Raw genomic sequence first — 26,609 nt, 5'->3', positions numbered from 1 at the left:
GCTGGGCCATCACACCTTTTCCTTTCTCTACTCCAAGCCTGACTGCCCTGCCTTAAGGGATCTCTTTCATCTATTCTTAACATATAAGTGTTTATTTTCTACTTATTTTGTTTTACATTAGGGAAATATTTTGTAATTCAACTAAAGCTTCTAGTTAATGCATTCAGATATTGTGAAGTTCCCTGAAAGTTCCTCTCTACATCTCTGTAAAGTTTTGCTAAAGAAGGACCAGTTAAGTGAGCAACTTACTAGATACAGAGTTGATGAGGGAAACATCTCTCTCCATTTGAAGGGGGCAAACCTGGAGGGTTTGCAAGGATGGGGTGGACAGAGCACAGTGAATGTCTGCATGTTTGGGGTTTTGCTGCTGAAACAAAACAAAAGCATAGTTTTGTACAGGTGTAATTTCAATGCTGGTTACTGATCAGAAACTGACACTGGAACTAAACCCCATGAGTCAATCCAACAAATCTCTAATCTTTGTGAGGACAAAGAATAGCCTTCATTCTCATCTTCATATGCCTAGGCAGCTAGCTGAGTCCTACCTATGATGGGACTAAGCAAAGTTTTGGCTGAATGCATGGCTTTTTCCCCCTCCAAATGTCATATAAATGGTCCAAGTTATCGACTGCTTCCCAGGAAGTTCACAGCAGAAAATTAAACAACAGATTATTTTCACTGGTGTTGATAAGACTTATGGTACATTTAGTTCAACACCCAGTTCTCCACTCCAAGCATTTTATTTTAGTAATTGATTTGGATTGAAATCAATCTAAAGTAGAATCATATCTGCAAATTTTTATTGAATTTAATTTCTTGGAATGGTTTGCTGTGTGATATAGCACAAGTGTTGGAGTGTACCAGGCACACTATTCTAATTTCCCAGAGAAACTCTGAGTGACTGACTTGGGGATGATGGCAGTTTTGTTCTCATAATTGACTATTTAAGAAACACTTTGGGTGTCACAAATCACAAAACCAAAAAATTCTGAACAAAAAAAAAAGTACAGTTGAATTTCCCAGAGTGGAGCCGGAATCATGAACTAACTCCATTCAAAGTCTTTGGCTTGGATGCATGTAGATGAGGTTTGCTCTGGGCCCCCGAGTGTTTCTTCCCTCAATCTGTTCACCCCTGTGCCACTCACTCTTCACAGCCCTTCAGGCCTTTCCTTCCCTTTTGCCTACTGAAAAGAGAATTCGATAAACTCAGTCATGCCAAGATGTCCCAGGTGGAAGCAATTTAATGTCTCCCTCTCCCTGTAAAAAGGCTGGCAGGTAGAAAAATCAAGTCACTGGTGTCACATTAGCGGCCTGGATACATGTGAGAAGCTTTTTCTCTACTTAAACATTTTTTTATAAAGCCAGAAGCTTGATCCTCTCAGTACCTTTATGTTGACAAAACAACTGAAAAAAATGGCCTCTGCCCTCCATGAACTTATGTGTAGTTGTGACATTTATAGGCTACTTTGTTCCTTGAGCTACAGACAATTTAATGATAAGCATGCTCCCCAATACTAACTGTAACTACTTGTGTCCTTACTACTCTAACAGAGAATGTCAGATGTGATCTCCTGGTACACCTACTAAGCGCATGCTGCAGATTTCTCAGCTACCCAATAAAAGGCAAACAGTTCAGCCTGACACTCAAGGTCTTCCATGATCTGACTCCGCCTGCCTAGTCAACCTCATTTCTCACTAATCCCCAACCAAACGCAACTAAACTATTTTAAGCCCTCAGCGTACCCTATATGTCAATGCTTTTAAAAGTTATCTGTTGCGATGGAAACAAATTACTCCAAAACTTAGTGGTTAAAACAATAAATATTATCTTATTATCAGTTTCTGTGGGTCAAGAATTTAGAAGGCCCTTAACTGGGTTCTTCTGGCTTGAGATTGCTTAGGAGGTTGCTGAGACTTGAGGATCTACTTCTGAGGTGGCTTCTGTGCTCATTATTGGTGGGAAGTCTCAGTTCCTCTTTACCTGGTTCTCTTCTAGGACTGTTTGAACACAGTTGCTGGCTTTCTCAAAGTGAGTGATTCAAGAGAGAGTGCTTATGTGTAAGCTGTCACTTTTATGGCCTAGCCTCATGAGTCACATAGCGTCACAACTAACACCAAAGAAATATAAAGGATTATAAGAAAACAGTAGGAAGAACTCTATGTCAACAAATTGGGCAATCTGGACAAAATGGATAAACTCTTAGAAACATACAATCTTCCAAAAGTGAATCAAGAAGAATCAAGAGAATCTGCACAGAGAGATTACAACTGGAGAAACTGAACCAGTAAAAAAAAAAACTCCCAACAAACAAAAGTCCTGACCGGATGGCTTCACAGGTGAATTTTACCAAATATTCAAAGAGCTAACATCTATCTTTCTCAAATTATTCAAAAAAATTCAAGAGGAGGGTAGACTCCCAAGCTCATTTTTATGAGGCCAACATATCCTAATTCCAAAACCAGATAAAGACACTACAAAGAAAATTATAGGTCAATATCCCTGATGAACATAGATGCTATAATACTCAACAAAATATTAGCAAACCGTATTCAGCAATACATTAAAAAGATCAAACACCATGATCAATTGGCATTTATTCTGAGATTGCAAGGTTGGTACAATATCCACAAATCAATAAGTGTGATACATCACATAAACAAAATGAAGGACAAAAATCATATCATTTCAATGGATGCAGAAAAAGCTTTTGACAAAATCCAGCACCCACTTATGACAAAACTCTCAGCAAAGTGGGAATAGAAGGAACATACTCAAACGTAATAAAGGCCACATATGACAAACCTACAGCCAACATCATAGTCAATGGGCAAAACCCAAAAGTGTTTCCTTTAAGATCAGGAACAAAACAGGGATGTCTGCTTTCACCACTCTTATTCAACATAGTACTGGAAGTCCCAGTCACAGACATCAGACAAGGAATAAAAGGCAACCAAATTGGAAAGGAGGAAGTAAAACTGTCATTATTTGCAGATGACATGATACTGTATACAGAGAACCCTAAAGTTTTCACCAAAAAACTACTAGAATTGATAAATGAATTCAGTAAAGTAGCAGGATACAAAATAAATATTTGGAAATAAGTTGCATTTTTATACATCAATAATGAACTATCAGAAAGGAAAACTAATAAAACAATTCAATTTACAATTGTGGCAACAAAAATACCTAGAAATAAACTTAACGATGAAGGTAACTGAAAAATTATAAGACATTGAAGAAAGGAATTAAGAAGATACAAGTAAGTGGAATCATATGCCATGCTCATGGATAGAAATAACATCATTAAAACATCCATACTACCCAAAGCAATCTATAAATTCAACACAATTCCTATCAAGATACCAATGGTGTATTTCACAGAACTAGAACAAATATTCCAAAAATTTATATGGAACCACAAAAGACTCCAAATAACCCTAATAAGGCCATAGTAATCAAAACAGCATGATACTGGCATAAAAACAGACATATAGGTCAACGGAACAGAATGGAGAGGCCAGAAATAAACCTACACCTTTATGGTCAATTAATATTTGACAAAGGAAGGAAGAACATACAATGGGGTAAAGACAGTCTATTCAAGAAATGGTCTAGGGAAAACTGGACAGATACGTGCAACAAAATGAAACCAGACCAGCTTCTTACACCATACACAGGAATAAACTAAAATGGATTAAAGGCTCAAATGTAAGACTTGAAACCATAAACATCCTAGAAGAAAACATAAGCAGTAAAATCTTGAACATTTCTTGTAGCAACATTTTTTCTAATGTATCTCCTCAGGAAAGGGAAACAAAAGAAAAAATAAACAAATGGGACTATATCAAACTAAGAAGTTTTTGCACAGCAAAGAGAATCATGAACAGAATGAAAAGACAACGCATTGAATGGGAGAACATTTTTGCCGATACATCTGATAAGGGGTTAATATCCAAAATTTATAAATAACTTATAAAAACTGAACACCAAAAAAAACAAACAATCTAATTAAAAAATGGGCAGAGGACCTGAATAGACACTTCTCCAAAGAGGACATAGAGACTGCCATCAGACATACGAAAAGATGCTCAACATCGCTAACCATTAGAGAAATGTAAATTAAAAACCACAATGATATATCACCTCACACCTGTCAGAATGGCTGCCATCAATAAATCAACAAACGACATGTGCTGGCGAGGGTGTGGAGAAAGGGGAACCCTAGTGCACTGCTGGTGGGAATGCAGACTGGGGCAGCCACTGTGGAAAGCAGTGTGGAGTTGCCTCAAAAAATTAAAAATGGAACTGCCACTTCTGGGAATGTACCTAAAGAAACCTGAAACACTATTTTGAAAGAGTATACACACCCCTTTGTTCTTGCAGTGTTATTTACAATAGTCAAGATTTGTAAGCAGCCCACGTACCCATTAGTAGATGAGTGGATAAAAAAGCTGTGGGACATTTACACCATGGAATACAACTTGGCCAAAAAAAGAAGAAAATCTTACCCTTTGTGACAGCATGGATTTACTTGGAGAGTATTATGCTAAGTGAAACAGCCAGTCAGAGAAAGACAAATACCACATGATTTCACTCATATGTGGAATCTAATGAACAAAATGAACTAATAGAAGAGAAATAGATTCACAGAGACAGAGAACAGATTGACAGCTGACAGAGTAGAGGGGATTTGGAAGGTTGAGTGAAAAAGGTGAAGGAATTTAGAAAAACAAACTCAGTTTGGTGATTACCAGAGGGAAAGAAGGGGAAGGCAGAAGAGGGTAAAGGGGGAATAAATGGTGATAGAAGGAGACTTGATGTTGGGGGGGTGAACACAAAATACAATATACAGATGATGTATTATAGAATTGTACACTTAAAACCTATATAATTTTATTAACCAATGTCACCCCAATAAATTAAATTTAAAATGGAAAGAAAAAAAAGATCACCATCTCTCTCAAAGCAAGCTGATGTAATTTAAAACACAATTTTTAGCAAGATTTGGAATGATTTTGCCTCACTTTCTAATTATCAAGCGTGCCAGATTGGTATTTTTCCTATATTCAGATAAATAGAAATGTGTGTTAATATTTCTGTAATAGTTTAATTTGTTAATTGACCCTTAAGGTACTTTGTTTATCTGAGTACACAGATTAGCAGGCCTCTCTTTTTAGAAAAATAAAAATTTTTTCTAAAAAGAAATGTTAAATATTCCTGGTTACACTACAGGTTTAGAAATAAAATGTGGAATATAACTGAGCCAGGATTGTGCATTTCTCTCCCCTCCCCTGAGGTGCTCCATGGGAATAAGCACTCAGGGAGGTGCATTAAAATAGTGAGTCTCCTTGTGGCTAACAGCAAGTGAGCATTCTAGGTCCCTAATTTTTTATCAGAGTGACTTACACTTTGGGGAAATTCTCTATCATTAACCTAAAACTAAGGTTACATCAATGGATTTTTAAAAGAGTACACTGTAAAAAAGATCACATGCAAACATTTTAATAAAAGTTAGTTATACCAACCAAGGCTATCAAATATTAGTCTTATAATAATCAACACCAGCTACTGGGTAAGTCTTTGTTTGATTAAACTGACTTGACAACACTGTTTACTTCCATCAGTCCAGCCCAGAGTGGGTACCTAAGGAAAAGGCTAGAAAATGTCTCCAGGAATCAGGATTGTATAGAAGTTTTAATCACATGACCTTGGCTTCCTTATTAATCTCTGGTACTTCAAAAAATATATAACCTGTGATATAATACTTTTTTATCCAAAAGGTTGACCCACATTTAATTAAAGATTTAAGAAATACAAACAATGCCAATTATACAAGCATGTCACAGAAAATAACATATCTTACTATATTAAAAAAAAAATCTTGTCCTTTAAAAACTCAAAGGTAACATCCTTTCTAGTAGCTAAGGCTATGTATGACCCAGTATAAATCATTTTTATACAACTATTATAGTAATGAAGCAGTTATACATAAACATGTAAACATTTTAAAATTGTACTGTCTTTGAAATGTAAGTACAAGTCAACTCCATCTACATTATAGTTTAAGACCAATAGAACACTGAAGACAACTACCAGGACATAAATGGTCATCAGTTTAATTATTGTTCAATAATTCACTCTAATAAAAACAATGCATCTTGATAAATTCTGACGTACAGGAACAGCCATTTTTCCTGCCAAAGCCCTTCTCATCTTGTTCCTGGCACAGCGTCTATCTGGTTAGTTGTTTCTCATTCATGGAAACACAGGTGATTACATTCAAATGGCATTTAACACAATTTGTACCAAACTGCCCTATAATTTCATTTTGTATTAATTAATTAACTTCTTGGTAGGCGGCTGAGGCGAACATCAGCCTAAAGAGGTATTTCACTCTTCAACCTACCATACATGAACTGTCTCTAACAGGGGATCTTCCATTTTTAATAAAGAGTACCAGGTAAATACATTTTGTAGAACTCTAACAGGTAAAGATAAGGCATTTATAATAAGTGGATTTAGTTTTTGACATATATGCACGTCCATTTAAAAGAAGTCAGGGGCCTGGCTGGAGTGGCTCGGCAGGTTGAGCATCGGCCTGTGGTGCAGGAGATTGTGGTTCGGTTCCCGGTCAGGGCACAGGCCCGGGTAGCGGGCTCGACCCCCAGTGGGGGGCCTGCAGGAGGCAGCCGATGGAGACACTCTCTCATCATTGATGATTCTATCTCCTGCTCCCTCTCCCCTCCTTTCTGAAATCAATAAAGACATACAAAACCCCCCCCAAACACATGTCCAGGGGCACTGCAGACAGTTGAGGACTTAATAAAACTCACCAGGAGTACGCATGCCTGATATTTTGAAAGACTGTTTACCTTAGGAGGTGTGTGTTTATAATAACAAAATGTCGTCTTTGTCCTGTGTATAAAAGTCCCACTTTGTAGCAATTAAAAATAATACTATCTTAATGCTGTTATAAGTAATTTATATCCCAGAGCTTGAAATGTAAATGTAATTTTCTAAGATATTATCTTCAGATCATCAGAATTATCATATCATAAAACATCTATTTTATTATGTTTCTCCAATTATATTATCAAGATATGACAGCTAACTCTTTGTTTGAAGTTTATAGCCTTCATATACCAAGAAACAAATTAAAAAGACAAACAAGGAATGTGAAAAGCCATCTCATAAAAAGCTGAAATGTCTTTTATTACATGGCATATTTTTCTCTGTCGTAAACTTCCGGTGTAGGAAATGAGAAAACAAATACTTCTTTTGACAAACTCCTTAACAAAATGTTTAACTCAGTATTTTTAGATTTTTTTTTTTTTTTTTTTTTACTGTGGAAGGGAGGGAGAGAGGGAAGGAAAAACGGGGAGAGGGAGAGAAGAGACCCAACTTTGTATTGTACCTTTTGGGGGAACTGAGCTAACATTTAATGAGAACAATGTCAAAGGAAGTGCAGCTGAAGACTTCACCCAATTTCAAAAGCTCTGTAACATACAGTAAAATGGGCCCCTAGAAACAGCCTGAATACTTTTGGCAGGGGAGGTAGTCCACGGTGAGGTTTCACCTAAATGGTTCCAGGAAGAAGAGCTTCAGCCTTGTTTCAAAGTGCCCCACTGAGGGAACAACTGCTAGGTAATTTCTCTATGAATAAATTATCTTTCTTGTATAACTTAGACCCTTCTTGATATACCATGCATAAGGAGAAATGACAAGAATATAATTTGGAAGTTTTAACACTGATTTGTTATAAGGAAGGCTTCAATTGAAAAAAAAAAAAAGAATTCATAGATGCCAGCCTCAGAAACAATTTTGTCTATAGCATCTTCTAGCTCAATAATTTAAGGGCAATGACAGTCACAAATGCTGTCAAAACAGCAGTGAGCCCAGACAGTGTGGCTCAGTGGTTGAGCGCCAACCCATTAACCAGGTCGTCATGGTTGGATTCACAGTCAGAGCACATGCCGGGGTTTCGGCTCAATCCCCAGTACGGGGCATGCAGGAGGGAGTTGATCAATGATTCTCTCTCATCATTGAGGTTTCTATCTCTCTCTCCCTTCCTCTCTCTGAAATGAATAAAAATATTAAAAAAAAACAACAAAAACAAACAAAAAAAGCAATGAGGTTTAAAAAATAAAAATTCAAATAATAATATCCTTTAGATTTTTAATATGCTATTTACTAAATTGGTAATCACAACAGAAATTTACAAGAACCTTCTAGTTAGAAAAAACAAAGTAATCCTACTTTCTTACTTAGGTTTTTATACATGTGATTGTGTCTAAATTCTATCAGACAAGCATATAGGGTTTCCTTCTCATCAAATACTATGTCTACCCTGATGTCGCCAGTCACAAGAGACCTTTTGTATCATTGCTCCCTGGAGTCCTAATTCTTACTAGAGTCCTGAGCAAACACAAAAGTAACCTGGCAGTTACATCATTCCATATAAATGAAAAAAGACTTTGCTATCTAAAAATAACGAAAGGCTCCATTTAAATTAATGTTATTTTTGTCAAGTGTTCATTTTACTTTGTAATAATGTAGTTCTGATCCAAATAGAGCTCTTACGGGTTTAAAAAAGATCTCTAGAGATTATATGCAGGGCAGTAATTTAATACTTATTTCTTGCAATGACATTTAAGGTTCACTGTGATTTGAGATTTTTAGTGCTGTTGCTGACACCTTATGGAAACTTTTATTTGGAAATTCTGATTAGATTCTGTTCAGCTCTTGTTTAAAAGAAGTATTATAAAAAATGAATTTTTTGTTCCTGTAAAATATTCAATCTCTTGCTATTTATTCCTCACTTGATTTCGTAATTGTTTGGGTGACTGTGATTGGTTGCTATGGAAATTACCTCCTATGGAAATGATTTCGATGTCATTATTGTAAGAATATGACTTTTAATGAATAATATCAATAGCAGACATCAACCCTTACTAGAAAAGGAAATCTAATTAAAATTTTTAAAAGGGGATTAATTCTGAAAGTTATTATGATGGCCCACTTTTCTGATATCTTTTAATCGACCACCTGCTTTTAAAACAAGTATTAGATGAATTTTAAGGTGTTAATCAGCTACTCACTTCCCCAAATTCCAATATCACAGTGGAAATTAGCACCATGCATAGAAAAATGGAGTAAAGAATATTTCATCTACCTTTTCTCTAAACTAATAAATGTATGTTGCACTATGAGAGTTAATGTCTACAGGATTTCAGAGCTCATCAAGGAGAAAACTTTGACTAGCACATTACAAATTCCCTTTAAATATGAAGAACTTAATATCCCAAAATGTATCCAAGGAATTTAAAAGGTCAGTGAGTTAAATAGTTAGTTAAACAATAGATGAGAGCCAGTGAACCATTAGATGAGAATTCCAGCATGCTAAGAAGTTTTCTTGGGTGGATTCTATAATTTGTGGTTTGAATAAAACTTTTGAGAAATTCCATTAGTATTAAAATTCTCACAATGAGAATATGGCTCATATTTAACCATTTTAAATTACTAGACAGTCTCTCCCCAAAGAAATTTTAATGCTTTCTTCTGCCTAAGCTCTTGTTCACTGCCTGGTACTAATTTAGGAATAAATTAACCCTTCCAACAATTAGGATATTGTCTAGAGGGTGCCTCTTACACTCTGCTTGGGAAACCACTTATATTCTCAGAAATCAGAAGTAAAAGAGCAGTTCATTTCTTCATTATAATATATTTTTATACCTAATAGCTTATTATTGATTTAAATCACACTATCTTATTTATCTACATGATTTCATAATTCTGAAATCATAATATTACTCCACCTACAGTGCTTCTGAATCAAGCTTCACAGTTAAACATTTTGTTAATGTTTTCTGCATTACGGGTTTTTTATACTTGTGCCTGCAACCATGATCTAGGGTCTAAAATGTGTTTGATAGATTTCTGCCTTGGAGCTGGCACTGGCTTGGCTTCAAAATTGGTTTTAGTGTCTGTTTGCGCACCATCCGTAAAACTATTTTTCCTGGCAGGAAGAAGTTTTCGAGGAGCAGCCATTGGTTTCTGTAAGTGATGCACTAGGGTTGATAATTTGGTATCCAAAGAAGAGGACTGAGATACACTTGTTTTTTCCCGGTTGTCTTTAACCAATGGATCTGGGTTACTCTGTGTTTTTAAGCTGAATGGAACTTTATCAGGAGGAGGAAGGGGAGCCCGTCTCTTTTTCCTTTTTCCATCATGTAGCTGCTTGCTTGCAGAAGATACGGTCTTTTTCTGGATGGCCACTTGATGGTCACCATCAAAGAGTGTGGCCCAAGGAGATGGTGAGGATTCTTCATGCTGACCAATAAGGAACTCTCCATTTGTCTCTTCAATTTTTTTTTGTATTATGTCAGTTAAACTTTCAAGTTTTAAAGGTGAATCAATGCCTGTAACAATTTTAATAAAAAAATGCATGGGAAAAAATTCAAAACAGTATACGTTTTAACTGAGTAAGTTATTTTCCAAACCAATATGCTATCTATAATAGTCATCAAAAACAGACTAGGATAGCAAGTGGTTTTTAAAAAATCATTTACTTGTAAAAATAACCATATCAGTAGGACCAAAAATAAGAAGATCATGCACTATTCACTGCACACACACACACACACACACATACACTCGTGTGCGTACACACACGTATATGTATATGCTTAAATATATGTACTCCTAAGTAAATGAGTAAAGTCCAACTTACAAAGGAATAGTTAGATCAAATTTTTTTTCAATTACTTTCCTGGATTTAAAAATCTATTCTGACTTCTATTCTGACAATGGATTCCATGTTTATAAAAGCCTGATATGTAAACTGGGACAAACACAATGGATTCTTTCCTGTAGACCACCAGAGTCTCTTTAATAGGGTAAAAATCCAAAACCAGAAACCCAGAGAAATAGAGAGAAGCCCTGATACCATTTTGGTGATAAGAATATAGGGTAAAACTTTCCTTGGTAAAAACGAGAGAACAGAGATAAATGTCTATTAAGTGAATCACTGGTATTTTCAAATGTGCAAACTCAAATGTATCATTTTTAATCTAACATTTTGAAGTATATGTGAGTGCAGGGACATTGGGGCAAAATAGACTAGAACTTGGTCTTGACTTGTGCTTACGCAGAACACTGTTCACTGAGGCAATCCTACAAAGATAACCACCCCTTCAAAGTATGAGAAAATGAAATATTAAAGAGTCTACAATTTTTAAATTTTCCAAAGCATTAAACTTCATCATTTTTTTTGGCCTGAGGTGAAAGCTTCCACTTATTAATATTCATTTATCAACACTACTTTTAAACAAATTTAATACAAAAAAATTACTGCACATGGTTGTATTTTACAATGTGCAACTTTACATTTTCAGAATTTTTATCAGCCACTCAGCTAATATTTATTTTAGTGCACTCTTATTCATTTTGAAGCCTTAACATTTTTGTTTGTTAAGCATTCAAACTAAGAAAATGTGTATTCATTAATTTTGTATTAATTCATCTATTAAACATGAGTTCCTTAGTCTATAATCATAGTCTTTTTTCATTCATTTTCACTGTGCCCAGAAAATTTTAGCATTTTAATGTTAACAGAATAAGCTCCTTGTGTGTGGACAATGTTGTTTTTGTTATCCTGCAGCTTAGAAAAGACAAACCCCACTTACTCATATCATGGTAGACTGAGGTCGCCTCTTTTGTCAAGAACAAAGGTGGTTGCCGTGGTGACATAATCTCAATTTTCATAAGTTCTTCACAACAATGCTTCCATTGGCCTAAGAAAGACAGGAAAAAGGCAGGCTAGTTTAAAACATAAATGTGAAGTAGTATATTTCATTTTCAATAGATATCAACATATTTTTGCTTTGAAAAATAACAGTGAATTCATAAAGCATTACCTTAAGAAAGCCACAAAAATACAGTACTACCCATAATTTTAAAGTCCAAGTCTAGGCATAAAAGTAACCGATTTTAAAAATAAAGTTCTATGCACAGATGTTAAGCTAAGATCTCTAGGCTATTAAATACTATACTACTTCACTAAATGGTCAATAACTAAAATTTCTGTTTATGGAAAAAATTTGTACAATTTCTCTTCTTTTAAATATTAAGCTAAAATTCCAGTATTTACGACAATTGAAAGGTTAAAAATCAAATGAAATATAGTTACCTAGGAGGAAGTAGAAAAAGAAGTAAGGGGTAGAGTTCACAAAAATGATTTTAACTTTGAAAAGTCTAATTAAGAAATAAAAATTGGTTATTTAACAATTATCTCTTGATGATTACTGTGCTTTTAAAAAAATCGTGCAACTCTAGAAAAACAATTAATTTTCACTTAAGTAAAAGATATACAAAAGCCTATTACTATAAAGACAGAACACTTAAAATTCTAATAGAATCAAATTTATTTTAAGAACACTTTAAATAAAGCCATTAAGCATTCAGAATAAAAAAATACTCTTGAATAAGTTGTTTCAATTGTTAAGTTAAACTTTAGAAGTGTGAACAACATTAATTTTTCTTTTAATTATGTTTTAATATTTTCATCTTAAATAAAATTCTCAGATTTCTTTCTTCTGAATGGATATAAAAAAGCTTATGCTTTCCACGTTTATTGTGCACCTGCATGCTGGGTAACAACTGTGTGAGAAACTATGTGTCTATATAGCCGTATTATAAAAGTTTAAGTTATTGAGGTTCACCATTCTTAAATTCTTACATCAGTAGAAAAGTAAATGTAATACACATGTGCCTTTTTAGACTGATTTATGATCTGTATTTCTTTTCTTTTCATTATATTCTCAATCTCCATATTCAATATCCAACTTAGTTGTTTTCCATGGCTTAAAAATTAAAGACATTTCCTGTTTAGTCAAATTAGCTATTCATTTTTGTTGTTTTAAGTCTGTCATAGCAATATGGTAATATATGCATACATTTTAAATCCATCACCTTAAATAGTTAAGCAACATAAAAACCTTTCAGTATGTTTTATTACACTGCTAAATACAGAATATCATAAAAATTTCAAAATAAGCCACATAGCAACTCATAAAGGGAATAAACTCTTGAGTTTGAGGCTTCAAAGGTTGCCCTGCAGAATTTAAATCTAGTAGGATCTGAGATCTGATAACTTATTCCTCCCCTCCACTTCCTTTTTTAGATAAATATATAAAAGCCAGCTTTTCCTTCTTGAGGGCAGAAAAAAAGGCCATATCTAATGGAAAAATAATGAAACACTTTAAACTAGCAAATATTTCTCTGTCAAACCTTACACAAATTATAAAGTGCAGTATTTTCTCTATATTGATAGATGAAAGCTTTTGATGGTTAAACTGGTAGCAGAATACTAATCATGCTGAAAATTGGAATATAAAGCCACATTATCCCATGTGTTACTGAAGTCTGAGGTACAAAAAGGTGGTATGTTCACTGGTCAAGGCTTTACAGCTGAAACATTTTACCAGTGAATAAATTAGTATGCTCAGTTACACATGCTGCCAATACGCTCACATAAAAATAAAGACCCAGTATAAAATATTAAATGAATGTTTCATTCACATAAAGGCTGTATATTGAAGATGTTTACCACAATATTTATTGTTATAATATTCCCAGTAAAAATAATTTGTTATGCTAAGCTGCTTATGTAGCTCAATATTTATATTATTAAATATTTGAGGAAAAAATTTTAAAAAATATATATATCTTTATTGATTTCAGAGAGAGGAAGGGAGAGGGAGAGAGAGAGAGAGAAACATCAATGATGAGAGAGTCACTGATCGGCTTCCTCCCGCGTGCCCCCAACTGGGGATAGAGCCCGCAACCCAGGCATGTGCCCTGACCAGGAATTGAACCACGATCTCTTGGCTCATAAATCGATGCTCAACTGCTGAACCACAACTGGCTGGGCGAGAAAAATTTATTTTTGACCCACCATTCCTAGCTCTACCCATTTTGATCATCTAAGACAAGTGGCATTCCTCTTTTACATGTTTGTTAGCTCTCAAATATTAAAAATTAACTATTACACATAATAGCTATGTATGGTACCAGGTGGGTACTGGAAATATCAGGGGAAGCACTTGAAGTGTATGATTGTCTGACCACTGTGCTATACACCTGAAACTAATACAAAATAATATTGAATGTAAATGGTAATTTTTTAAAAGATTAAAATAATTATATGGGAAAAGAATTTAGCATTAACTGTTACATCCCCTTTGCCTCCCAACCTCCACTCTTCAGTGTTCTACAGAACTAATTACATTAATGTTCTCATCATCTCTAGTTATCTCACACTTCTGATTTTCTACTCTTAAACTGAGTCAAATATTTGAAATTTGCTCTAAATGTTAAATTATTCTTATTTTATCTTATTACTGGATATCTATCTTCTACTTTGTTCTACACGTCATTATTTCACCTACGATCACAAGAGGCTACCCTATTACTAGGAAGGTAAAAATTTTAAAGTGCAAGTCAATCTTTAGGATTGTATAAATGCTTCCATCTTTGCTTCGTATCTCCATACACAATAAATTCTAAAGTACAAATGTAATAGAATTTATGCTACTTTTCGTGAAGTTGACATCCAGACTATAATACCCTGGCATTTTTACTTCCTTTTACCCTTTCTTCCTCTTTTTATGTACATAAAATACTAGAATCATTTATAAAAATCAAAGTGTTTTGTAAGTCAGATTCTCTAAATCAGAGCATGTAGGGAAGCAGTTAAAATTTTAGCTGCTTCACAAACAAAAGGAAGTTGTTGTCTTTTAGGCAACACACCTATGATCAGCCGAAATTTAAAAAAAAAGAACTGTAGAGCATGTTGATAAGCATGGAACAAATATTTAAACATCTGCTGAATGCTCAGGGATAGTACTTAAGGAAAAACAAGTCCTAAAGAATCCAAGAAGCCCACGGAGGGAGTCCTCCCTCTGGTTCCCTGTAGCAAACTAGAAACCTCTTCAGGACTCAATTTTCTCATCTTTAGAGCAGAGGGAAATAATTTCTACATCACTGGGATGTTATGAGAAATAAATGAAGCCATATGGTACGTGGAAGGTAATCAAATTTAGTTCCCTTTTTTGCCTCCTGCCCCAACCATCACTATAATACTGGACCAGGCCATGGATCAGAGTAGGCTAATAAAACTTAATCTAAGGACTGCAGATATTAACTCTTTTATAGAGTTTCCCAAAACAGCCTGTAAGAAGTCCTAAAATCCCTCTAGGGATGATTTCTAGGAGTTGCAGAAGTAACTACTATTGTTTGCAAATAGCTCTGCTTCGTAATTCTATAGAAAAGCATTGTAAAGACATAAAATACTGGTTGAATCTACAGCAGACTTAATTTGATTAGAAATAGCCATTATCAACAGTCTACATTTTCAATATACAATTTCAATATTTTCCCATTGATAAAATTCCTCTTTAAATTGAGACTATTAGGGCCTCATATATTTTATATACTGTCACGCTGTTTTATAATCCATGCCACTGGACTATATTATTGAAACTGAAAAACAATATGTATGGTTTTTAAAAAAATCTCTTTGGATGATGTCCCAGATGATACTATAACAAATCTGGAGTTAACAGAAGGTTACAGGAAAATGAGTCTCTTTCTGAATATTTCAATATTTTAGGATCATTATTATCTAAGAGAAGCTTTTTATTCCTCAAATAGCTTCTTATCAACAACATGGATGGATCTTGAGAATATCATCCTAAGTGAAGTAAGGCAGACAGAAAAAGTTAAGAACCACATTGATTTCACTAATCTGTGGGATATAAAATTGAAAGCAAAAAATGCAGCCTGGCCGGGTGGAGGGCTCAATTCCGGTCAGGGCACATACTTGGGTTACGGATTCGATCTCTGATCAGTGTGCATATGGGAGGCAGCTGATCAATGCTGCTTTCTCTCTCTCTAGAGCACGCTCTCTCTCTCTATTCCTTCTTCACTCTAGAATCAATTAAAAAAAACTATATTAAAAAATGTGTTTAAAAAAAGAAAACAAAAAATGAACCAACCAAAAACCAAAAATTCATATACACAGAAACAGTAAGTTGGTTACCAGAGGGAAGGGGGATGGGAGGGTAGTATAGGGTAAAGGGAGCCAAATATATGGTGATGGTAGAAGATCGGACTTTGGGTGGTGGGCACACAATGCAATATACAGATGATGTATCAGAACTGTACACTTGAAGCCTATATAATTTTATTAATCAATGTCACCCCAATAAATTCAACTTAAACAGAATATGTATTTGCAAAGAAGTATCTCTTCAATGAAAATCATCTAGTTCCCACTTTCTAAAATATGAAATTATCTTAACATGAAAAAAAGTCATAGACTGTCTTCAATCCATAATGTGACTTCATTTTTGTAAGAAACTACTTAAAATCATAGTTTGTATTTATCAAGTTGATTTTTGAATATTTTAACAATTAAAATGTCATAGACTTCTTATAAAAAGTAAGAGGTAGGGATACCAGAAATTCAAAGGTACACTATACTCTACTATAGTCAGTCAGGCACTGCGGAAAGGTTAAGAGCAAAAAGCATCATCGCATTGGTGACATATTACCATTTTATTCAAGAGCATAAAAATTTCTTGGTACAAACTATAAGATTATAATATGTATAATTTTAATATTTAGATTGCTGAGTATATCCTTTCAGGATACATGAATATACTACTAGAAAATCCAAACATCAACTTACTAAGATCAAAGAAATGCTGCCAGAAGGCTTCCATCCACTTCTGAAGATCTTCTCTATTGTCAGCTGCAAAAATATGACTTACAGCCTGTCCTGCAACAGGGTTGATGATAGAGAAATTATGGATTCTTTTCTTGGCATTTTTATCCATTGCTCGAATTCTGGTCTCCTAAAAATTAAGACAAAATTGGTGTTTTACAAGAGAATATTTTTGTAATGGTCAAATAAATGTTTTATTGCTTAACTACCGTATTTATACCAGATGCAATTATAATCTTACTGCCGATCATTTAAAATTTTAAATATGTAAATCTGAGAATTTTCAATATTCAAACTCAAATCTAGAGGGTTTATAAAACATGCTTTATGTGAAAAGTACTGAGTAATGTTTCAGAGTATGTTACAGATAGCACTTATGTTAAATTACATGAGCTTAAAACAGAACCTGTTTTGATCTCTCAGCTTAAGTAGGAGTTTGCTGTCTTTTATATACATCTTAAAATTTGCTATGAAACAAGTACAGCATGTCACAACTGAAATGTGAATTATGTTAACTATATTTTCAACAGTAATAAAACAGAATCAGTAATGTATGTTTCTTATTCTAATACTCATGCATAATATACAGTGTTATCAGTTAAAGCAATAAAACCATGACTTAGTGTTTACTGCAGCAAAACAGTTAGGTTTTCCTCATTAACATTTATCCCAAAGATCCATAAAGTAATTTCATCCTCATAATGGTAAAAATTATGTTTTCAAATGTTGAATGCAAGACTCTAGAACAAAAGCAAGGGTTTCATTCATGCTGACAGTCTAAACCGTTTTTCTGAGTGGTACTAAGTATGACATTGTGGTGATGCTTTTTACGTTTACATGTAGAAGAGACAAGTGTATTCCCAAGTCACACACAGGCACTGCCACGCCACATGACAAGCTCTCAAGTGCATGTAGTTTCCAAGGAATCTTAGTGGAAAAAGTCTGGAAGAGAACTACCTATTATGCAGACAGGGGTTTAGCTGCCTGAATAAGGATTGTTATTACATTATTCCAGAGCATGTCCATTAGAAATATAATGTGAGCCACAGATGTAATTTAAGATTTTCTAGTAATCACATTTAATAAGATAAAGCTGGTGAAAATAATTATGTAATAATTATTACACCATTTTAAAACCATACCTTTTATGTACCCCAACATATCCAGAATACTAACATATAATGGATAAAAACCTTTCGAGATTTTCACATCCTTTTTGCACACTAAGTATCCAAACTCTAGTCTGTCCACAGGACATCTCAGTTCGGACCAGCCACGCTTGAAGAGCCTGGCAGCCACTGCCGGCTGGTGGTTGCTATGCTGGGTAGAACAGTTTTGGAGGAGTATAGCTAAGCCTACCGGACTGTGTGCAGAAGAATATTTGGCTGGCAGTTGTAAAAGCCGGTTAAGAATGGGAAGAAATTCTTCACTCTGTTGAGTATAGAGTGAAGAGAGGCTGTGCAGTCACACACCAAACCCAACATACTCATATAATAATGTCTATGTGGGTATTACTGAAGAAGCAGAGTTAGGGGGAAAAAATCTATCCATTCCATGAAAAATGGGTATATACACGCAGGTGGACACCATATACTACATAAGTTCTTTTCTGAAGGAATTCTTATTCAAATTTCACAAGAGGAAAAATGTATGCTGTATAAAAAGTAGTAACATAACTTTGAAACTTTGGAGTATCACAAAATATCACTTTAAAAATATAGGAATGTGAGTTCAGAGAATTGTAATGGACTTATGGCCAGCATTTTAATTTTATCATAATCAGGTCTTTTTACATTCCTACACATTGGTCATAAACTTCATGAATTAACTCTTTTAAGTAATTATTTATAAATATTTAAAAATGCTGTCCCAAATGGCATCCTTGGAGTCTGGAAATGCATGTAACCAAGCTCTTTAAGTGTAAAGCTTATTATCACTAGAAGAGAATGACTTGGCTCTGGGAAGAATCTTTGGTATGCTTCTCTATCAGGTTAACTAAATGCTGACTCAGTGAAGGGTAATGAGGAGCCCTTTATTGTTGTATTTTTAAAAATCCAAACAATGAAATATGAAGTATTCTTGTTGCTGAAATTGTGCTTCCCTCCACCCAAATCCATTTTAATACAAATTTCTGACTACCTTTTGTATATAGAATTAAAATAGATTAAACTTTTAAGTAAAAGTGTAATTTTTTAAATAGGTGAATATGTATATTTTTAAATAATACCAAGGTATCCTTTCAAATGAAAATAGCTAAGTAGCAAATCTGATGAACTGAATCATTTATATCCTTCTAAGAGAATATAACACAATAATATATAAATACTATACACACTCCATTAACCCTGGTAACAATAAATACTACTAAATTTTTTTTAAACATGAGAGGATTTTAAAAGGTGCAAATGAAACACTAAATAGATCATTTGAATTAACTTCTGTATTTTATCACCCAAAAAAATTTAACTAATGGGAAAATTTTAAATAAAAAAACTGCATGTTAAAAAAAAAAAAAAAAGTGATTAAACAAACTTTCTGATGCCAGAAAGTTCATGCAAGCTATTTTTCAGTGTGGGGAAAGTATCTGTAACAGTGTTTAGGAATTCACTTCTCAAACAAGAAATAGATCAGAAAACAGAAGGTGACTTTTAGGATTGTTATCATTATGTGCTCACACAATGCAAAGATACTGGAAGTTGGGTAGTTCTGCCTCTACTATTTATACCACCTAAAATATTGCCTGGTAGCTGCTAAGTGATTGAAAAATATTTAGTGAATAAAATAATGAGAAAGAAAAAGAACAACCCAGATAATGATAAAAAGTTTTACATCGATAGACTCAGATCCCAGAGATAATCTCTAATTCAGCTCTTTAATTTATAGATGTTCTATCTAAGGTCAGAGTTTCTTGTCTTGCTTTTGATAATCCCAAACCTTCTAGTTGACCTGGGAGGCTTTATAGTCAACTTTTAATGATTTGTGGTTAGATTTGAGATTATTCATTTTAATCCTTGCTGGTTCAACTTTTGTCAACCAGCACATACTGAACTGCAGCCTTCCACAGCAAACTGAAATCAATAAAGATATAATTTGAGAAACCAGCTTTTTAACAAAATATAATTTACCGAAGTCAAAGGGAAATTTCTTCTAGGTTGTTCATTATTTTGAATCAAGAGTGTACTTCAACTCTCCATTTCTGTGGTAATGGAAAATTACTAGATCAGGATAGGTCTATGAATTGTGTCTGACCTCACTTTTGACTACATGACTATAAAAAAATCTACTTTGTACTCAGATTATGGTCTCTAAATACCCTTTCCCACTAAAAAGAATCAGAGCTCTTTAGAAAAATGGTTGATTCCCAGTCTGGGTCAGGAAATGTACAGGATGATCCTGAAATATCTCGTCCCACCAGAAATCAAAGATTACTAGCGTTTTATCAAATGGACCAACTTGAAGAGGCTTCCAGTAGCCAAAGATAGGACAATTTGAATATGAATAACAATGGAAATGGATTGTGTCACATGAAATGTCTTTAAATCCATCAATTCATAATGATATTTAAAAACTCATTAGTCACCTTTGAAGGATGCTAGGGAACCACTTCATTGTTTTGGTAACTAGGATATAAATGCAAAAAAAAATTTTTTTAAATCAAGCCATTATCTTGCCTTTCCTATAAAAACTGTACCTCAATCAAACAGCTGATAAAGTAGAAGTATCTCTGCTAATAAATGAAGAAAAAAATTTTAAATGTCACCAGTTTGCAATCCCTAATGAAAAAAAAGATGTCAGCAATGTTCAGCAGTGGATATTAATATGAATGGAAGGCCCAGACATATTATATGCCTCTGGATAAAAGTAAATAATATTTCCTAAGACATATTCTTATTAACCAACATAAATCTGATCCAAAAAAGAAGAAAAAAGACAACTCAAAGATGCAATAGCAAAATCCAGACTATAGAACACTCTGTAGGATAAGTGACCCAATTTCTCCAACAAATAAATTATGTGTGATTTTGTGTGTGTGAGAGAGAGAGAGAGGGAAGGAGAGAAGGAGAATGAAAGCCAACAAGATTAAGAGACTTAAGAGACCTAATCAATCAACTATCAACTGCAATATATGGCCCTTATTTGGATCCTGATTCAAACAACTGTTAAAAAAAAGTACAAGACTGAGAAATTTTAACACTGTCTGGATTTTTGATGATATGTTGACTATATATCTATACATTTTCAGAAGCATGACAATTGTAATATTTACAAATAAAATGATGCCGTCTTCAGGATTTCCTAAAAGTAATTCTATGGTGGGGGTAATGTGTGAGAGTACAGTGAGTTCAATTTATATTATCCTCTTTATAGATTATCTGGAAATTTAAAAAATCAATTTAAAAATAAAACACAAGTACTAAAAACTAAGTGCTCGCTTTCTTATCTATAATGCAAAGACAATATTATTTTACTCATACCTTTCTCACAAACATGTTCTAAAGATAAACAAGTTCTTTGAAAGGTGTTTGTTCTCAAGTCTCGTTGATCAGGGGGGAAGACAAAATGTTGCTGGCTAAAATCAAATTTAGACTTTATATATACTCTAATAACAAATAAAGCAAGGCTCACAACACATGACATGGAATGTCTGAAATATGTAAAGCATAACCATAAATTAAACCAAGCATTAGGCATAATTAGTACTAGTGTGATATAATTATTTTCCATTTATGTCAATGAAATCAGACATAAACTCCTACTAATGGGAAAGGCTGTTGCCTGGCCAGGCGTGGCTCAGCGGTTGAGCATCGACCTAGGATCCAGGAGATCGAGGTTCGATTCCTGGTCAGGGCACATGCCCAGGTTGTGGGCTTGATCCCCAGTTGGAGGCGTGCAGGAGGCAGCTGATCAATGACGACTCTCATCATTGATGTTTCTCTCTCTCTCTCTCCCCCTTCCTCTCTGAAATCAATAAAAGATATATTAAAAATAAAATCTTTAAAGGGAAAGGCTGTTGAAAAAAATCATGTTTTGCTGTATTTAATGAAGGTCAATATAAATAGTAGACAGGGTTCAGACATTAAGAGGACTAGCATAATTCAAAGAAAAGCCCATGTGCTTTATAATAATTTTACTTGCTAGGGTCCATGATAAAAACAATGGTTAAAAGCAATTTCAAGACAATTTAACAAAGGTCTATCACCCCAAGTAGTGTTATTGACTTGTTTAGTACAGACTTTATTGTTCATTAAAATGAAGTGATGCATAATATTTAAATCAAGAAAAGACTATTGATCTCAAAGACGCATACTTCTTTTCTATTTCACTCCCCACCTTATTGACAATGGATAAAACTTTGATTAATAAAATGCTTTCTACAATGTACAGGAGATTCAGTGGCTCCAGTTAAGTACCCCTTGTAGAGAATGTCTTAACAACATTCAAAGGGAAGTTTTTGAAGTTGAAGCAATCACTTTGAAGTAAATCATCCTTTCAAATTTGGACTGAAAAGAAGAGGGGAATAGCTTTTAGGCTTTTCTTTCCTTAATGTGACTATTTCCACAGATGGCTCCCTATGAAAATTAATGAACTGTCTTAGCCTTACAGGAAATGCCATTCAGAAGGACAAGAATTATAGTTAAAGAACAAATCCTGTGATCAAAATAACAGAACTATTAATAATATACCTTAGCAACTGCAAAATGTATATTTTCACATACTTTTTAAAGTAGCATTAAGCAAAATTATTATTTTCTAAATCTTGAGAGAAGAAAGACAACCAAAAGAATGGAACTCTGATTTGTATTTAATACTTAACAATTAAGCCATAAAAAGATCTTAGAGATTCAACATTGGAAATGTACTAAAAACTAAAAACATTTTTCTTAAAAATTTTATTTGATGCTTACCTGCTCTAGATATCAGAAAATACCAAGTTGACATTTATCAAAGCTCCTGTTTATTTAAGAATACACTAATAGCATGTGTCCTTTAAACATTTCCAAAGTAAGCAAAACAATTAAAACATGGACCTTATATTTAAAAACGAAGTAATTTAAAACACTGAATAGATAAAAATCTGTAAGTTTATTGTAATATGGGGGGGAGGGTCAAGAGACATGACATTTCTTTGCTACTTTTGAAGGGTTAGTAACATCACTCCAATACATATTGCAAATATCAATACAATACCAATAATTCAATACCAATTATTTACTCAGAAAACTGGCAATTTAAACATTAAACATTTCTCCTGCCTTTTCAGGAGGGGTTGAAATTCATTCCTAACTTGATGAGAAAAAGTCCTCAAAAAGAATATAAAAGAATGTTAGCTAATACATGAACAAGGAAGGGCAGAATGAGAAAAACATGCAATCTGCAAGTTAATAACTGATGCAGGCAAAGGCAATCACAATCATCACCGTTTACACTCCTCACTAACTGTAAAGAGGAAAGCTTACCTCTATACTCGAGAGAGCTAGTGGTCACCACCTTAGCCCAGCACTGTCAGTAATAAGACCACCCGGTATCATGTGCCTCTGAACAGGATGCTCTATAAACTATTCGTCATTATCTATGAAATATGTTTGTAAAAAATATTTTAGAAGACTCTAATCAAGCCTCTGGGCCTAATTTAGGGTTCAGAAGAACAAAGGATGCACAATACTTAAATATTCCCAGGTTGAAAGCGAAAGCTAAAAGAACACTTTGGGGACAATGGGAAAATTTGAGTATGAACTGGATAGTAGGTGATATAAGAAAATTACTATTAATTTGCCTAGCTGTGATAATGGTATTGTGTATATATTTCAAATGGGTCAAATAGGAAAATTTGAGTTTGCGTATGAACTGGGTATTAGATGATATAAGGAAATTATTGTTAATTTGCCTACCTGGGATAAGGGTATTGTGTATATATTTCAAATGGGTCAACAAAAACTAGAGATAAGTAAAGAGGCTTTACAAACTTTCAGTTATAAGATGAATAAAGTCTAAGGATCGCATATAAAACAGGTGACTGCTGCTGATAACACTCCTGTACAACTGAAATCTGCTGAGTAGAACTTCTCGCCAAAAAGATTAAAAACAAAAAAACCGTAATGCAATGATTGTAGTAAGGATTACACAACTGTATATTTTTCAAAATTATCAAAATGTACTTCTAAAGTTGGTGAATTTTATTTTATGCGAACTCAACCACCATAAAGTTGATTAAAAATTAGATATATGTAAAGTGTTTAACTCGCTCCCCTTACAAAAAAAAAAAAAGATAAAGCAAATATGACAAAATGTTAACTGCTGAATATAGGTGGTATACAAGTGACCACAAAAGCATTTTTTCAACTTTTCTGTAAATCTGAATAACTTTATCAGCTGAGGAAAAAAATAAGTAAAAATTAATTTAATTAATGGGAGGTATAATTATATAACAGTCATGTTTTCATAAGTTAACAAATAATTTTCTTGACCAAGTTGATATTTGACATATTTAAATAAGAAGAGCAGTGGAATTTACCGTTAAGAGTTCAGTTTTCAGGTGAATAGAAGAGTTAAACCTGAGGTAGAAGTAGGAACTGCAAAAAGAAAAGTTTCTACAAAGAAAAGGCAGGAATTAGCACTGGAGAAAATTAAGATGGGCAATATTACAAAGCTACAGAATGGAAGATTTTCCCATCTGTTTAATCTTTGCAATTAGCAAGTAAATTACATTCACTTTCCCAACTTTAACTCTTACCTCATAGTTTAATCTTTTTTTTAAATTGATTCTAGAGAGGGAGAAAAAGAGAGAGAAAGAGAAACATCGATCAGCTGCCTCCTGCATTTGAGCCTACAACCCAGGCATGTGCCCTGGCCAGGAATCGAACCGGTAACCTTCCGTTACACGAGATGACGCCCAACCCACTGAGCCACAGCAGCCACAGCTCATAGTTTAACCTTCCCTTTTTAATTTTAGACAAAAGTCAGAAACAATATAAGAGATACCTGTCATCAGTTCTCAGAGTCAAATATAACCCATGCTGTTCCCAAGTCTAAGGCAAGTCTATGCAAATTACTACATTTCCTGTGAATTTGCAATGGTCAATTGTGGAACCACCACTGGGATTGCTAAGTATGCTGATTTCAGTCATCTTAATAATGGAGTCGATTGAATACAGAATCCCATTAGTTGCTGGGTCATCAGCCTTTATTACCACAAGGAAAAACGAGTCAATTGAAAAAAGGTCAATTCAGTCAGGCCATGTAAACACTGTTAACCACTTTTCAGGAATTAGACCCTTGTCATCAGACAAGAAAATACAGATATACTGCCTATAATACAGAGGAGTTCCCTTATAACTGCCCCAAGCCACTGCGCCCAGAGGTAGATTGGGGCTTTGGGCTCAGAACCCCATTTCAGGACTACCTTATACTTCAAAACTGACTCAGAGTAAGTATTGAGATAGAAAAAAAGTCTAATTTTGCCTTCTAAATCTAGTCTAGTAGCGTGTCTATGAAGAAACAGAAACACAGTCCACAAATTTTTATCTATATTTCTACCCACTATGAAAAGAGTGAGCCATACAACCTTCCTTGTTAGCTAGACAAGTTCTATCTCCCCTGAGTCTATTTCTTCACTGAAAAACAGAAATAACATTCCTGTACAACAGGGCCCACGTCAACCTGCTCTGCCTACCTTAAAGAACTGTGATAAAATAAAGGGAATACCTTGAAGACTGCTTTCAAATAAAACAAATGACTTTAAAAATATTTGTTTAAGTTACATTTTAATTTGGTTTATGATTATCTATATTCCACTGTATGACATGTAAGAAGAAAATTCATAGACTTCCATTTTTACCACCCAGCTACCTAGTAAGCAGGTTAGACAAAAATCATCTATGTAGAATTCTTGCCAAAAATTTAACCTGGCCAGTGTGGCTCAGTTGGTTCAGTGCCGTCCTATGCACAGAGAGGTTCTGGTTCGACTCCGGGTCGGGGCACATGCCCGGGTTAAGGGCTTGATCCTCAGTAGGAGGCGTGTAGGAGGCAGCCAATCAACGTTTCTCTCTCATCGATGTTTCTTTCTCTCCCTCTCCCTTCCTCTCTCTCTCTCTAAAATCATTAAAAACATTAAAAAATCACTAGTGAAATAATTAGTCAAATGCAGATTTGGGGACTGGCCTAGATTTTTCAAAAATATCATTGTAATGAAAGACCAAAGGAAAAAAAAGGCAGGTAGGGCACAAGTTAGATAAAAAGGAAATAAACAAAAGACATAGTGACCAGATGCAATTTGTGATCCTTGATGGGGTCTTGGATAAAACAATAAATAAAAATGAGAAAAAACATTTTGGGGACAACTGGGGCAACTTACCCTGTGTATTAGATATTATTATTTTGTCAACAATAAATTTCTTGAGTATGCTAATAATATTATGGTTATTAAGGAAATGCCCTTTTTAGGAGAAACATTCTAGGGAAAAATGTTATGCTTTTTGCCACTTACACTGAAATGGTTCAGAAAAAAATTTAAACTATTTAGAGAGAAAGCAAATGTGGCAAAATGTTAACAACAGATAAAGAATCTAAATAAAGGGTACACAGGGGTTCATTATTCTATTCTTTCAACTTTTCCATACATTTGAAATTTTCAAAAGACTAATAAGGTGGAGAAAAGTGAATTCTGCTTAAACAAAACAAAAGAAAAAGTTAGCAAATAATAAAAAATATCAATTTTCCAATAATAAAATTGTACTTTCATAAACTTAATTTTCTAAACTAAAATAAATTCACTCTGTTGTAATATTGAGGTATATTATTTAAGAGCAACATCAATCTTTCTAA

At 34.1% G+C, this 26,609-nt stretch overlaps 1 protein-coding gene across 1 annotated transcript in view; it reads right to left on the bottom strand.

Moving 5' to 3' along the window:
* Positions 1-5,487: 5,487 nt before the first annotated feature.
* Positions 5,488-26,609, bottom strand: part of RTKN2 (rhotekin 2) — a 68,008-nt gene continuing 46,886 nt past the window's right edge. Inside the window, exons 10-12 of the mRNA XM_016220803.2 lie at positions 16,752-16,917; positions 11,686-11,793; positions 5,488-10,419 (exon numbers count right to left, since the gene is read on the bottom strand). Coding sequence (XP_016076289.2) covers positions 9,884-10,419; positions 11,686-11,793; positions 16,752-16,917 — 810 coding nt within the window. The 3' untranslated portion in view covers positions 5,488-9,883. The remainder of the gene's footprint in view (positions 10,420-11,685; positions 11,794-16,751; positions 16,918-26,609) is intronic.

Source organism: Miniopterus natalensis, chromosome 14, assembly GCF_054644295.1.
Source record: "Miniopterus natalensis isolate mMinNat1 chromosome 14, mMinNat1.hap1, whole genome shotgun sequence".
Lineage (NCBI taxonomy): Eukaryota > Metazoa > Chordata > Mammalia > Chiroptera > Miniopteridae > Miniopterus > Miniopterus natalensis.
The sequence above is the reverse complement of the archived record's forward strand: the minus strand, read 5'-3'. Positions and strand labels throughout refer to the sequence as shown.